Consider the following 15460-nt stretch of genomic DNA (forward strand, 5'->3'; position numbering starts at 1 on the left):
CCCAGTGGTGCCAGCGCATATGGTACGATCGGAGGGCCAGAGAGCGCACTTTGGAAATAGGACAGAAGGTCCTGGTGTTAGAGCCCACTAAGCAGAATAAGTTTCAAGCTGCATGGCAGGGGCCCTACCAGGTAGTGGGGAAAATAGCTGACACAACCTATAATGGTGCCGACTGTGACGACCCCAGGGTTATCCGCATGTTCCACGTGAATATGCTGAAGCCCTACCGGGTGCGCCCTGAAGAGGTAGTGGCCATCTGTGCACCTGAAGCAGAGGATTTAGCTGGACTTCCCTTGCCGGATGTCTTAGGGGAAAGGACTCAGTCTAAAACATGGGACCAGGTACACTTGGGTGAAGACCTAGGCCCCCGGGAGAGACAGCAGGCGGAGGAGTTGTTGAGGCAGCGACAGAGGATGTTTTCGGGGAGACCAGGGTACACTTGCCTGGCACAACACAAGGTTGAGACCCAGGATCAGACCCCCCTGCGACAAAACCCCTTCCGTGTCCCTGAGTCTGTACGAGAAGGGATGCGACAAGAGATACAAGAGATGCTGCGTTTAGGGGTCATTGATGAGTCAGATAGTCCCTGGGCATCCCCCGTAGTGTTAGTGCCCAAGAAGGATGGGACTACACGGTTTTGTGTAGACTATCGTAGGCTCAATGAGAAAACAGTGACGGATGCATACCCCATGCCGCGTGTGGATGAGTTGTTAGACCGGCTGGCGGGGGCAAAGTATTTGACCACCATCGATCTATGCAAAGGCTACTGGCAGATTCCCCTTAGTCCTGACGCTATTCCCAAGTCTGCATTTGTCACCCTGTTCGGCTTATTCCAGTTTCGAGTTATGCCATTCGGGATGAAGAATGCCCCGGCGACCTTCCAAAGGCTGGCTGACCGGCTTCTGGATGGTCTCCAGGACTATGCTTGTGCCTACCTGGACGACATCGCCATCTACAGTGCGACATGGGAAGAGCATCTAAATCACCTAGAGACAGTATTGGACAGGATCCACCAGGCCGGAATCACCCTGAACCCAAACAAGTGTCACGTGGGCAAAGCAGAGGTTCAGTATTTAGGGCATTGGGTGGGAAGTGGGAAACAGCTACCAGAACCAGCCAAGATTGAGGCCATAGCCAAGTGGCCCATCCCACGCACTAAAACCCAGGTCATGGCGTTTCTAGGGACAGCGGGCTATTACAGGAAATTCATTCCCAATTACAGCAGCGTAGCCAAGCCCCTCACTGATCTGACCCGTAAGAACCAACCCCGCCAGGTAACCTGGACCTCAGAGTGTGAGGAAGCCTTCCGCCAACTAAAGGATGCCCTCACCAATACCCCTGTATTGGCCGCACCCGATCCAACTAAACGTTTCCTGGTTCACACAGACGTTTCTATGTTTGGATTGGGGGCAGTACTGAGTCAAGTCGGGCCGGACGGCCAAGAATACCCGGTAGCTTACCTGAGTCGGAAACTACTGCCCAGTGAAGTAATCTATGCGGTCATCGAGAAGGAGTGCCTGGCGGTAGTATGGGCACTCAAGAAGTTGCAACCATATTTGTATGGACGACAGTTTTCCCTCCTAACGGACCATAATCCCCTAGTCTGGCTTAATCGGGTCTCCGGAGACAACGCCAGATTGCTGCGGTGGAGTTTAGCCCTACAACCTCTGGACTTCACCATCCACCACAGACCCTGCAAACAAAACGGTAACGCCGATGGACTAAGTCGACAAACGGAACTTGTACCAACCCCATAAACTTCGGTCATCCCCAAACCGATCTGCTGAGGATCAGACTGTGTATGCCGATCGCGTCGCTGAAAAGGGGGAGCTGTGTTACGTGCTAGAGAACCACTCAGCACCCAGAATATGTTGTGCAGTTATATGTATGTATAACAGGCTCTATGTGAGATGCATGTCCCTAATGCATCAGCCCACAGGCTGCGCCCCTGGGCAGAGGGGACACGATATTCTCCTTTTGTCCGCCCTCCCCCCACCTTTGTAATTCCCACAGTAAACATCGTCAGGCTCTGGCCACCTGCGGCTTTTGTAATGTATGTCTGGCCTGCCGCTTTTCTATTGGTCGGCCCTCTGTATCTGTGTGATATATTCTGTGTCCTGTGAGTAAAGTGTTGTCAGACTGGAAATACATGGAGAAACAGTGATCCTTTATATGCGCCCATGTAACCAAGGAAATCCAGCCAGCATCATTCATTCAGACTCCAGCCAACGCAGAGTGGACCTCCGAAAACACGGGGTGGTACTGAAAGAGGTACCCCAGCTTGGTAGACCCCGTTACAGTGACTAAAATCTCTCTGCAGTGCAGAGAAAATGTTGGTGCTATATAAATAAATAATAAACCTAAGGAATATAGGAGTCAGACAGTCATCTCACAGCCATTATGGATTGAAGATCATAAAGGATGAAACTAAAATAAATTGAGAATACTGATATAGATAGAATCAGGGAGACAGAGAATATAGAGGACCACATCATGAACCCTGCAAATAGTGGGTGGCTCAAGCATCTAATTTATAGGAAAATCGCTAGTGGTAGGTAGAGATAGAAGCAATGTTCCATACATGTTCCAAGCCAGAGTTTATCAGGCTTTACAACTACCACATTGGCATCAAAGATCTGCAAGAAATAGGAGTGCAGCCTCAAGTGATTGAAATCGCCATCACAGCACAATATTAGGAAATGTGAATTTATAAGGTCTTGATGTACCCGCTGCATTAATGACCATATTATTTAGTAACATTTTCATTTCTTATTTGTCAGCCTATTTTGGCAACAAAAAATACAAAGATTAGCAGAGATATCGCTGTGGAATTAACTGTAGAAATACTGCAAATGTATCAGATTTCATTAGCATGTTATGGATGTCAAATCAAATTTATGTAGAAAATCGGCAGCAATAGGATGAGATATTCATTTATTTTCATGCAAAACACTGGAACTGTCCTATTCATGTGGATGTCACAATTCAAGAACTTAGGATGCAAATACATATTAGAAATAGTGGGCTGCAAACACAGTGTTAGCAGGAGTGGCCGGCTATCTAACATGTTAGAGGTGTTCTCGCTAATGGCAGATGTTGACAGTAATGAACTATTGGATATGTTGGATTTTCACATGGTGACTAATGGTTCCCACTGTCTAAGTCATTAACAGACATCTCTCCCTATTTTTTGGGGGGGAGTTTTTCAATTTTAATAACCTAAATAGACAGCTGTGAGCTGATATTAATACCCTGTGAAGCTCCATGTTTACCACATTCCCAGGCTATAAACATCAGCCCCCAGTTGTCGGCTTTCCTTCAGCTGGTTACGAACAATATGGGGGACACCACGCCATTTTTTTCTTTTAATCATTTAATTATTAGCTAAATACATGTACAGTAAACTACACACACATTGCACTAATTATATATCTGACTGAAATGTTTCTATGTGACAAAGTCACTGGCAAAGTATTGGAGGGGAGATATGTGTCACTGTTAGAATCAGTGATAGGAACCTAGGAAAATGCTCCAGCACTCCAGTGCTTAGAGGGGTTAATCAGACATGTTTAGGGCTAGGTTAAGTGAACAGCTGTAGAGTGGGTGAAGTCCAGAGGATAAATGCACAGGATAAATGCACAGCCTTCTGGCTCATTCAGGGTTGGGTGTGTCTGAAGGTGCAAGCTCCAGAGCTGTGTTTTCATGAGGAAAGCTGAACTTTTGTTGTTTATTCCTGAGCTGGCAGATCCCGGCAGCAACATGGACTGTGCCATATGTTATGTTTTTGTTTTCTAGTTAGGCCAGAAAGGTTGTGTTTGTTTTGCTAATGCTGCACTGGTTTATGCAGTACCTTTAATAAACCAGTGTGATATTTAAAGAGACAGCGTTCCTGTGTCTAGCTCTATGTGCAGCCAAGTGAGCTGAACTACCCACACTATCTACAGTATGTACAGTGGGGAAAATAATTATTTGATACACTGCTAATTTTGTAAGTTTTCCCACCTACAACTGTGAGAAACAGAATCTAAAAATAAAAAAACAGAAAATCACTTTGTACGATTTTTACATAATTTATATTTTATTGCATGAAATAAGTATTTGAAACAATATAAAAATAGAACTTAATATTTGGTACATAAATCTTTGTTTGCAATTACAACGGTCAGACTTTTCCTGTAGTTCTTGAACAAGTTTGCACACACTGCAGTAGGAATTTTGGTCCACTCCTCCATACAAATCTTCTCATGATCTTTCAGGTTTCAGGGCTGTCGCTGGGCAACATTGAGTTTCAACTCCCTCCAAAGATTTTCTATTGGGTTCAGGTCTGGAGACTGGCTAGGCCACTCCAGGACTTTGAAATGCTTCTTACAAAGCCAATCCTTAGTTGCCCTGGCTGTGTGTTTCGGGTCATTGCCATTCTGGAAGACCCAGTCTTGATCCATCTGCAATGCTCTCACTGAGGGAAGGAGATTGTTGACCAAAATCTCATGATTCATTACCCCATCCATTCTCTCTTCAATATGGTGCAGTCATCCTGTGCCCTTTGCAGAAAAGCACCCCCAAAGTATGTTTCCCCTTCACGATTGGGATGGTGTTCTTGAACTCATCCTTCTTCCTCCAATCACGGTTAGTGGTGTTGATAACCAAAAGTTCTATTTTGGTGTCATCTGACCGCATGACTTTCCCCATACCTCCTCTGGATCATCCAGATGGTCATTGATGAACTTCAAACGGGCCTGGACATGTGCTGGCGTGAGCAGGAGGATCTTGCGTGCCCTGCAGGATTTTAATCCATGACAGCGTAGTGTGTTACTAATGGTAATGTTTGAGACTGTGGTCCCAGCTCTTTTCAGGTCATTGACCAGGTCCTCCAGTGTAGTTCTGGGCTGATTCCGCATCTTTCTCAGAGTCATCCTTACCCCACGAGGCCACATTTTGCATGGAGCCCCAGACCAAGAAATATTGGCAGTCATCTTGGGTTTCTTTCATTTTCTAATAATTGTGCCAACAGTTGTTGGCTTCTCACCAAGATGCTTGCCTATTGTCATGTATGCCATTCCAGCTTTGTGCAGGTCTACAATTTTGACCCTGAGGTCCTTAGACAGCTCTTTGGTTTTGGCCATGGTGGAAAAGTTGGAGAGTGATTGATTTTGTGCACAGGTGGCTTTTATACAGGTAACGAGGTCAAACAGGTGCAATTAATACAGGTAATGAATGCAGATTAGGAAGGTTTCTTGAAGAAAAACTAACAGGTCTGTGAGAGCCAGAATTCTTGCTGGCTGGTAAGTGATCAAATACTTATTTCATGCAATAAAATGCTATTTAATTATTTAAAAATCATACGTGATTTTCCGTTTTTTATTTTTAGATTTCTGTCTTACCGTTAAAGCGTACCTACGATAAAAATTACAGACCTCTCCATTCTTTGTAGGTGCGAAAATGTGCAAAATCGGCAGTGTGTCAAATACTTATATTTTCCCACTGTATCTATGTCTGTATATAAAATTGTGTTATTAGTTTGTAAACTAATTTGAAATGACAGAGAATTACAATTTGTAAAAGCTGATGTTAAAACGCATTGCATAAGCATGTCATACGGATGCTAGGTGAGGGACAAAAAAAACACACACTTGCATAGCACTCGCATGGCATACAGAAGCTAGTTGTGACTAGGTGAGAAAAAATGCATGACACTGTCCAACTTTTCAGGTTGAGAATTTCAGCTACTTTTTATACACAAATGTGAGCGAATCCATATACAGAGCCCATAAACAACAATGACTGTCCATCTAATGCAGGACTGGTCAGCCAGGGTGAGAGATACTCTTAATTTCTTGGCCGGAGTTGATAGCAGTTACTAAGATCCTGAAAGTCCCCCTTCTATTAACTCAGAATTTCCTAATGGGGTATATTAAGATAAGGTTTCAGAACCTGATTAACACTACAGTTAGAGTTTCACTTTTCCCAACATGTGCATTTCCATCTGGTTTTATAATCTCAGAGTTACAGGAGGTTTTTGCAATTCACATTTCAAACAGAGAAGCTGACGCATATAAATAAATGCACAACAGGTGCATATGGACTAAAGAAATGCAGCCCGCCTCTGCAGATGGGCCCAAGCCCTACAGATGTGCACTGAATAACATTCCTCCAGTATCACAGGGAATTGAAGCCAGTGAGAAGAGTGCAGCAAAAGGCTAAGGAAAAATACAGCAAATTCAAAAACAGTCAGAGCCAGGACATGGGAAAGAAGACTGGCGGCATTATCATAGATAATGGGGAGAGGGAAGTAGAAGTTTGCCAGGCACCTCTGCTGACAGCTGATCTCCCATGATAAAAGAACAATGAAGTTCAACATGCCCCTCCCTTACCACCCTTGACATTACTATTCTGCATATAATATAATCCGTGTTGTGGTGTTATGGATCGGAATTACACATTTCGCAGTACGATCATGTGCAACACTGTGAAGGAAAAGGCATGAAATTATGGATACCACAGACTCGATAGAAATGTTAATATCTGCAAATAATGAAAAAAAATGTAAACAAAATTTTCAAAATATCTCAATGTATTGAATTTTTGGCTATCATTGCATCCAAGATAAGATGGGACTCATCTCTGAAGAGGATAGACCTCCAATCCTTTACTATCTTGATTTGCATCATGTTAGACTTTGAGAGTGGTTGTATGAGGTTAATAGACACCTATAGCTTGGGGCTCGTATCCCAACGTCATGCACACACCTTTGGTTGGTCACATTCACAGAAAGGATCAATTGCAAAACCCATTGATGCGGCCATTTCTCCAAAGTGTCCCAGGAGCTGTTTTTTAACATCACAACGCTAAGATGCATGCTTCTCATGCTACTGTGAATAGTCTGCGTGGCCTAAACTTGCTTTCATGGTCTGCAGCATCTTCTGACTTGTCTCTCATCAAGCACATGTGGGACATCATTGGTTGGCAGTTACACAGGAGATGCCCTCAGCGATTCCTGATGATTTGCCCAAGTGCATTCAGAGGCAGAACTTTCCTCAGACGACCATTAATAACATCACTGATAGCAGCCAAGTCTGTAATTGCAAGGATTTCTACATGTGGAACTCACAATCCAGACTGAATAAATTGAGACATTTTGAAAATGTTTCCATTTTTCCTAATTTGAAGATCATGAATTTGTCTATCCGATCCTGTGATTTTCATGATTTTATGACATTACCTTCTTGGTGTTGCATTATCCATATTGAGCAGTCTTTACAGAAATGCTTAATCCATAGTAAAGACACTGTTAAACAGGTTAGAAATCCCACATTTAACTTAAATGAACATTGTAGTAATCTCTACTTTTAATACACTTTTGTTGTGGGTTTTTATCTTACGAGGTCTTACATTCACTGATGATTTCTTAATATATCATTATAGATGCCGGGGCTCCTTTTTCCTGATCTGTAGCCTCCTAATCCCCTAGGGATAAAATTCTAGTTGCCTGCAGCCACCACTTGGGGGAACTGACTGCATATTGCTTTTCCATTGATCTCAATAATAAAATACTGTGCAGTGAGCTCCCCCAATTGGTAACTGCAGGCAGCTAGAATTTTATTATTTACCTCTGTGATCATGCAGGAAATTTGGAGCCCTGTATCAGAATAAAACGAAACTTTAATTAAAATAATTTTGTTAAACTTTTTAATCTTATAAGTGCAAACTATAAGATATGGTATGGTGTCAAAATAAGAGATACTTTAAAAAGCAGGTGTTTCTTTACTTATCCATTTTGCACCATTCTCCGCCTTTTGCTATTATTGACCCCAGTTGTATAAAGTTATGGTCACCACACTGTATGAGGTAATTGATTGAAGCCACAGTCTTCCCCCACTATCAGGTGATTATATACGGCATATAGTATATTGGAAGATGATATATACGTTGATTGCAGCTGTTGTGTTCATAATACATGGAAACTTTGGAAAGCTTTGTGTTGCTCAACTGTATGAGCGTGGTGATTAATGCTTATAAGTGAAGAGCAGCTTCTGAGGAATGGCAGGGCTGGAGAAGTATGCAGCCAGTGTTCAGACTGATGATCCTCCCACCTCATGCAGGAAGTTAGTTCTCATCTGACATCAGCACAGGGTTTGATAGAAAACAGGCAATGCTTGTGTAGAGCTCAGACTAGTGCAGAACAGTAGAGAGGACAGGACAGGCTGCTGCTGCCCATGATGAAGGAACATTGCTCAGCTTACAGTACAGTGTGTCTCAGCTGCGTTGGTGGACCTGAAGCCACCATGCAGAGCCTAGAGCCTGAATATATGTCCATGTGTTTGTTTGCAGAGGACTCCTATCAGAAACTTGCAATGGACACTCTAGAAGAGTTGGACTGGTGCTTGGATCAGCTGGAAACCATTCAGACATACAGATCGGTCAGTGAGATGGCATCAAATAAGGTGAGTGTCTGCCATGGACCACCAGCAATGTCCTGTGTGTGTTTACTCTGTCTGAAAAATATCCAATGGAATATTTAAGCACATGGAAGCAAGACAAATATGAAACATACAATGCAGGGAGTTCACTAATACTGGCGTGTCATACAGCCCACTGAAGTGCACACCTAATAAATGTGGGCTACCACCTAAAACTTATGTAAGTTGTGATTATTTGGAAAAGTGACAAGAGCAGCGTAAATTAAACAAAAGTATTTTAAAAGAAAAGTTCCCCCAAATTGGTTTTGGGCAAATGTGAAACTTTTTTTTTTCTGCCAGAAATCTGTCATAAATAGTTTGATAAATTATCCCTGATTATTTCTAAGTGTCCAAACCACAATATTCCAGTATGGTCACTATGTTGCAAAACTACAACTCTCAGCATGCCCGGTAGGCACAGCTGAAAAGCGACAGGTCGGAGACCACCATGTATATGAGGTGGAATGCTATGAATCTTGCACTATTATTCCGTTTGCTTACAAAATATATTCCAGTTGTGGTAACAGCATACCATCCATGCTAGACAATATATGAATGCAACATGTATATTCTCTATGAATTGTTCAGCTTTGTAAAAAGAGAATTTTAATGTCTGTCATTTGGAAATGAAAACATGATACGTTTATAGAAACTGCAATAACAGATCCTTGAGTACTTGTGCCAAGCAAATACCAAGCAAACTGGGAAATTAAGTCCAGCACCAGTTGTAGAACTATGGATAGTTGGTGATCCTGAATATGTAACACAGTGGAGATTATCTAGAACCTAATCCATAACAATGGTGAATACGTATGTTTTGAGATGGTCCTAGAAGCAGAGCCATGTTTGTGCTTTGGGGTGTTAACACTACGGTAAAGAATCTGGCTTGGCATTAAATGTGCGTATAACTTCACGGTTAAACATGAATATATAGGTCCCCGTTTTATAAGGTTAATATTCTAGAACGGTAAGGTTTTTGCATTTATTACAAATTATTAAAGCCAGTCAGGCTGTGAGATGTGCTGTGTATTTTCAGAGGGGTTTATCAGATGTCTTTGATGCTATCCTAGTATATTACAGTAGGTCAAATACTTTTGGGTTGTCGCTGCGTGCAGGTCATTTGTTTGGACACTGGTACTGACAACTACAGGCTAGTTATCCACATACACGTTCATATAAATATAATATATACAGTATGTTTATATGATATTCAAACCTGACAAATGCTGGACTAAGTGCCACTTTGTGCACTTCTTGTATCTTTGGACTGATTGTTACTTTGTGCATTTGTCAAATCATAAATGCAATAACTTGTCCCCACTAGTACATTACAAGAAGGACTTTCACAAATATTTAATTTCCTTTCCCTGCACGTTCACCACCTCTGATTACCGATTATGAGGGTATTACAGAGATTTCGGCACATTGCGGTGACTGCCTCTCTGGTTGGGGATTGTACTAAAAAATTACAAGCTGTAGAGGATCAAAGCCTGTTTGTTAAGGTTTAAAAGCAACAGACTTGTTACATTCACAATTAATAATTGAATGGTTTTACAGGTGTTGCAGGGCTGCAATTATATAGCACAGTGGTATTTTGCAATTATACATCGGAGCTACAGATGTAGCAAAGATTAATTTTATTGGTGCATTAGAGATAGGTCTTACAGATGTAGCAGAGCTGGATATAACAACTATATTGGAGCTTTGATTTTATGACTATATTCTAGATTTCACAAATTTAGCAGGGCTGAGTTTTACAGATGTAGCAGAGATGAATTTGGTGAATATAATAATATTATTATAATATTGGTGTCTGTAGGAAACTCAGTGTCAACCAATATTTCAGTACAAGTTAGAAGACAAATGTACAACTGAGGTTATTTTTGCTACAAAGTGACCGCCTGTTATGATGACATCAAATCTTTATATCATTAGTTTTTTACTAAGTGAAGTGTTTGATTACAAAGCTGCAGATTAGGTTTTTCTTTACCAAACAGCAATTACATAGATTGAATTACAGTTTTGAACTGGCATACATTTACCAATTGGTCTCATCATTTCTATTAGTGACACCATGGCACATTGACTATAATACATCTGACCAGATTTATAGATCAACTGTTTTCCATTCAGCTGATGGAAATATAATATCCTTGCCACAGATGTTTAGTGGAGCTGTTTTTCACTTCACTTAATTCCTAATGATCAAAATAATTTGGCACACTGAGAAATGGACTGGTTTGTAATATTCTAGATATTTTTAAGATATGAGTTGCCGCAAACCTGAATCACAATCTATATATTACTACGAAGTGTAAGGGTGTGTGCACACGCTGCGGATTCTGCTGCGGAATTTTCCGCACAGATTTTGCAAAATCCGCAGGTCAAAAGACCTGCAGTTTATCTGCGGATTAGCCTGCAGTTTTTACACCTGGACAATGGAGTAGGTGTAAAACCGCTGCGGATTCCGCACAAAGAAGTGACATGCTGAGGTTTTGAAACCGCAGCAAATCCGCACGGAAAATTCTGCACCGTGTACACTGCGGTTTTCCATTGACCAAAACCGCTGCGGATTCACAGCAGAATCCGCAGCGTGTGCACATACCCTTAGGGTTCCAGCACACAAAGCCCTACCACTGTGTCATATTTTAAGATAAATTGGGGTCCATTTGCCATTTAAGAGTGATGGACCTAGGATACTTTAGTCTCGATGTATGAAGTAGCCCCCTTGTAATATTATGTAGCCCACTAACAATAAAATGTATGTACTATATAGCCCGATAATATTAGATGTATTACATAGTCCCCTAATATTACCATATATGTAATATGTAGCCCCCTTATATTATGTGTATGCTATGTAGCCCAATACTATGTAACTCCCTGATGTTACTATGTATTCGCCTGGTAATAATATGTAGCCTGATGATAATACTATGTAGCCCCCTAGTAATAATATGCACCCCAATATTAATACTAGGTAGCCCCTTGGTAATACAATGCAGCCCTTTGTTAATACCATGCAGCCCCTTGTTAATACTATGCAGCCCCTTGACAATACTATGTAGCCAATGATCGAATGCACACAGACACTTGTTTTGAAAACAGGATGTTTCGGGAAAGAATAAGAGGAAGAGATTGGGAATGAGTAGAAAGAATGAGTAGGGCCCCCCTTTCTCCAATAACACTCTAAAATGTGACCCACCTTCCTGACACCTCGCTCCCTGAGTTCCTGGCCCGGCGTTACCCCGGCCAAACTACGTCATGGCAGCAGGAGAGTGGGCAAGACACAGCTGTTAAGTGTGACTCCAGTTTCCTGTCTCCTTCCTGACTTAGGTAGAAGAGACTATGATTACAACAACAAAAGCCTCAGCTCTTTCCAGACTGCAGGGGATTAAGCCAAATTGATTCAAGACATTTTGAGACAATATTAGATTCCATGCAAAACCTTGTTCTGTGTGGAAAGTAAACACCCAGTGGGTATTTATTGTTTAGGAAGCCAGTATAACGTCGGTGGTAGGGATACGAATTTTGTTCCAATTTCAGCGTCTAAAACGTGGATTTGACCTTGAGTGCGGAAAAAAAAAATCTTCGCCTGATTACTGTGGGAATGGTGTTCGATTCATGGAAAGGGAAGGATAGTTAATTCAGTAGTGGTAAAACAAAGACTCGTTCCTATGTAACTTTTGCACCACTGAAGTTGTTGGAAAATTTAAAGTAATATTCCAATAAAGGTGAATAAAAATGATGAGGACCTGATATTCCTTTACGTAAAAGTCCTGAAAATCCAGATCTAAATGAGATGGCGATTGTATAGCACTGCTATAACAGATCAAGTAAAACTGGGATTTTTTGGAATTACTGTGTTGGGATAATACCAGTTGGCTTCAACGTTATATCACTGTGAAGGTACGTAGTATATTTAGTTATAGGGCACATTGGTATTTTAAATATCAGTACTATTTCTGCTATATGCATTTACTGAAAAAAGGGACGTTCATCTAACATTGGTGTAGCAGAGCTGAATTCATCCTTTGTCTGGTTCTGATAATTCACTAAGAATGCAGTAAGTATATCTATAAAGATATCACTAAGTTATGAAAAATTACAAACTAAGCTCTGCTACATTGGAAGGGGACAGTACTCTTTTTGACTACATCCTGCAGTCAGGTATTATAGGGAAACTATGTGATGTCGAGTTGTGGGTTTCTAGCTCTGCTTTGCCTTTAGGTTGTCTGATGAACGGTACAGGCCAGTGACACCTCCATCCCTGAATGCAACCATTGTCCCCTCATAGCTCAGCAGGGTTATAAAACATAAGTCAGCATGTAACATGACAGCTTGGCAACTGCCATCCGGATTTTTATTTCCAGTGAGCTACACCGGAGGTTTGGAAATGCTACTCGCAGGATAAATACTTTTTTGTTTGGTCACTTTTTTTCTGATTTGCTCCAGTTAATTAACTAGTGAAGGAATTTGGAAAATGTGTTTGCCAGGAGAGTTTACTCAACATGTTTGTCACTTTTATATCAGAATTTTGTTTTTGCACCGAGTCACATAGCACATAATTAAAATGACTCTGCCGAGATGGTATACAGCGCCTGAGGGATTCTGGGTATTGGCAAGAAAACCTACAACTTCTCCGAACATGATATAGAACAGATATAAATAATAAGATCTGTATTTACTGTATTTAGGGTCTCACTACCCACGTTTAGCTCCTACTTTAACGACAGGGCTAAGTTTATTGATGCTTCTGTCCTTAAATGTAGCATGTAAGTTACCAGTGCCTTCAATAACAAAATCTGACCTGTGATGGCTTTGTCTGGGAAGGCAGCAGGAAGGAAGCTGCATTAATACAGAGGACACAATAGATAGCTGAAACTGCGTAAATTACTTCCTTTGTAACCTCTTAAAATGCAGAAGAAATAAAAATAAGGAACTCATTCGAGGTCCAGCCTGCAGCATTTATTTTGTTATCAGTTTAATACAGCATTGAATTTGTTCATCGTCCGTACAGCAGACTGGAGTCTAAGCATCCTTATAGCCATTGGACGTGAACATTAAATATCTTGTTCACCAACAGGCTAGATTATTTTCTCTGAGATAAAAGGCATAACAGTTGTCTCCCAGCCACTCAACCGACATGATTCTCTGTTGAGTAAAAGGTGATATTGGCTCTGATTATTGTCAAAAAATTTTGGCCAACAGTTGTCTACTCAATAACATGCATGACCATTACAGATCATGAGCTACCAGACCGCACTTCCAATGCTTATCTTCAAGATGAAAAAACAGACAGGAAAAGCCAAGCCTGGACAGTCAGTTTCATATTGGCGCAGACATCCTATGCAACAATCTATAGGTGTTTCCTCATTTTGGTATGGCTAATTTCCTGAAGTCCTGTTTGAAGGATCATTAAGGGGTCAATCACAGTACCTCTAATATGTTGAAAAAGAGAAACAAATTTGGTTAATTCTGGAGGAAATTTAAATTAGATACCGGTATTCCATTGCCTGGCCTGTTGAAGTTCCTATTCCAAAAGAAAATGGAAGCCACTTTGATTTACAAGCTACATGTAAGATGTGTGCTGGATCATGAACTATGACGTTGAGTTGGCAGAAGTAGACTAGCGTTGAAGAACATCATACATAAGACTATAAGGATGACAAAGCATCAGCACATTTTTTTTCCATGATCTGCCACCCTCAAATTTCCACTACAGGTTCAAAATCTGATATATTCTAGTCTTCTCAGATCTCTAAAATAGAGCGATTCTTTAGGTGCGTGGTCCCATAGAGCCACAGTACCTGGATAATATATTCTCAGAAGGAAATTATAATAATAATAAATTTTATTTTTATAGCGCCGACATATTCCGCAGCACTTTACATTTCAGAGGGGATTTGTACAGACAATAGAGATTACAGCATAACAATAATCACATACAGTAGATTATAACAAATACCAAGAGGAATGAGGGCCCTGCTCACAAGCTTCCAGTCTATGATGAAAGAGGTAGACACGAAAGGTGGGTGGTAACAGTTGCCCTGATTGTATGGACCAGCCATAATGTTAGGTGTGTGACAGTACGGACACAGAGGGCTAATGGATGCATAAAGCATGTGGGAACATGATGCAGGAAATCTGGTTATGGTAAAACTTTTGGCTGTGCCACACAGGGATAGATTAGGTTAATGTGTTGAGGCGATAGGCCAGTCTGAATAAAAGCGTTTTCAGGGCACGCTTAAAATTGTGGGGATTGGGGACTAATCGTATTGACCTGGGAAGTGCATTCCAAAGAATTGGTGCGGCACGTGTAAAGTCTTGGAGACGGGAGTGGGAGGTTCTGACTATTGAGGATGCTAACCTCAGGTCATCAGCAGAACGGAGGGCGCGGGTAGGGTGGTATACTGAAACAAGGGAGGAGATGTAGGGTGGTGCTGAGCCATGGAGGGCTTTGTGGGTGAGGGTAATAAGTTTATACTGAATTCTGGAGTGGATGGGTAGCCAGTGTAATGACTGGCACAAGGTAGAGGCATCGGTGTAACGATTAGTGAGGAATATGATCCTGGCTGCAGCATTCAAGACAGATTGGAGAGGAGAGAGTTTGGTAAGAGGGAGACCGATTAGAAGAGAGTTACAAGAGTCGAGACAAGAATGAATAAGAGAAAAGTATTTTTGCAGAGTCAAAAGTAAGAAAAGGTCAAATTCTAGAAATGTTTTTGAGGTGCAGATGACAAGAGCGAGCCAGTGATCGGATGTGGGGGGCAAAGGACAGCACGGTGGCTCAGTGGTTAGCACTGCAGCCTTGCAGCGCTGGGGTCCTGGGTTCGAATCCCACCAAGGACCACATCTGCAAGGAGTTTGTATGTTCTCCCCGTGTTTGCGTGGGTTTCCTCCGGGTACTCCGGTTTCCTCCCACACTCCAAAGACATACTGATAGGGAATTCAGATTGTGAGCCCCATCGGGGACAGTGATGAAAATGTGTGCAAACTGTAAA

At 41.7% G+C, this 15460-nt stretch overlaps 1 protein-coding gene and 1 long non-coding RNA gene across 6 annotated transcripts in view; one reads left to right on the forward strand and one right to left on the reverse strand.

The window, feature by feature from the left end:
* PDE4B (phosphodiesterase 4B) overlaps nt 1-15460 on the forward strand; it is a 577622-nt gene that overhangs the window by 545780 nt on the left and 16382 nt on the right. For all 4 annotated transcript variants that reach the window (XM_073544721.1, XM_073544720.1, XM_073544722.1 and 1 more), the window contains one exon: nt 8329-8441. In XM_073544721.1, the coding sequence (XP_073400822.1) occupies nt 8329-8441 (113 nt within the window). The remainder of the gene's footprint in view (nt 1-8328; nt 8442-15460) is intronic.
* Nucleotides 8270-15460, reverse strand: part of LOC141048758 (uncharacterized) — a 209132-nt gene continuing 201941 nt past the window's right edge. For both annotated transcript variants that reach the window (XR_012220132.1, XR_012220131.1), the window contains exon 5: nt 8270-8492. This is a non-coding gene — a long non-coding RNA (uncharacterized lncRNA). The remainder of the gene's footprint in view (nt 8493-15460) is intronic.

Source organism: Dendrobates tinctorius, unplaced genomic scaffold (genome assembly GCF_039654945.1).
Source record: "Dendrobates tinctorius isolate UK_male_01 unplaced genomic scaffold, ASM3965494v1 ptg000138l, whole genome shotgun sequence".
Classification (NCBI taxonomy): Eukaryota; Metazoa; Chordata; class Amphibia; order Anura; family Dendrobatidae; genus Dendrobates; species Dendrobates tinctorius.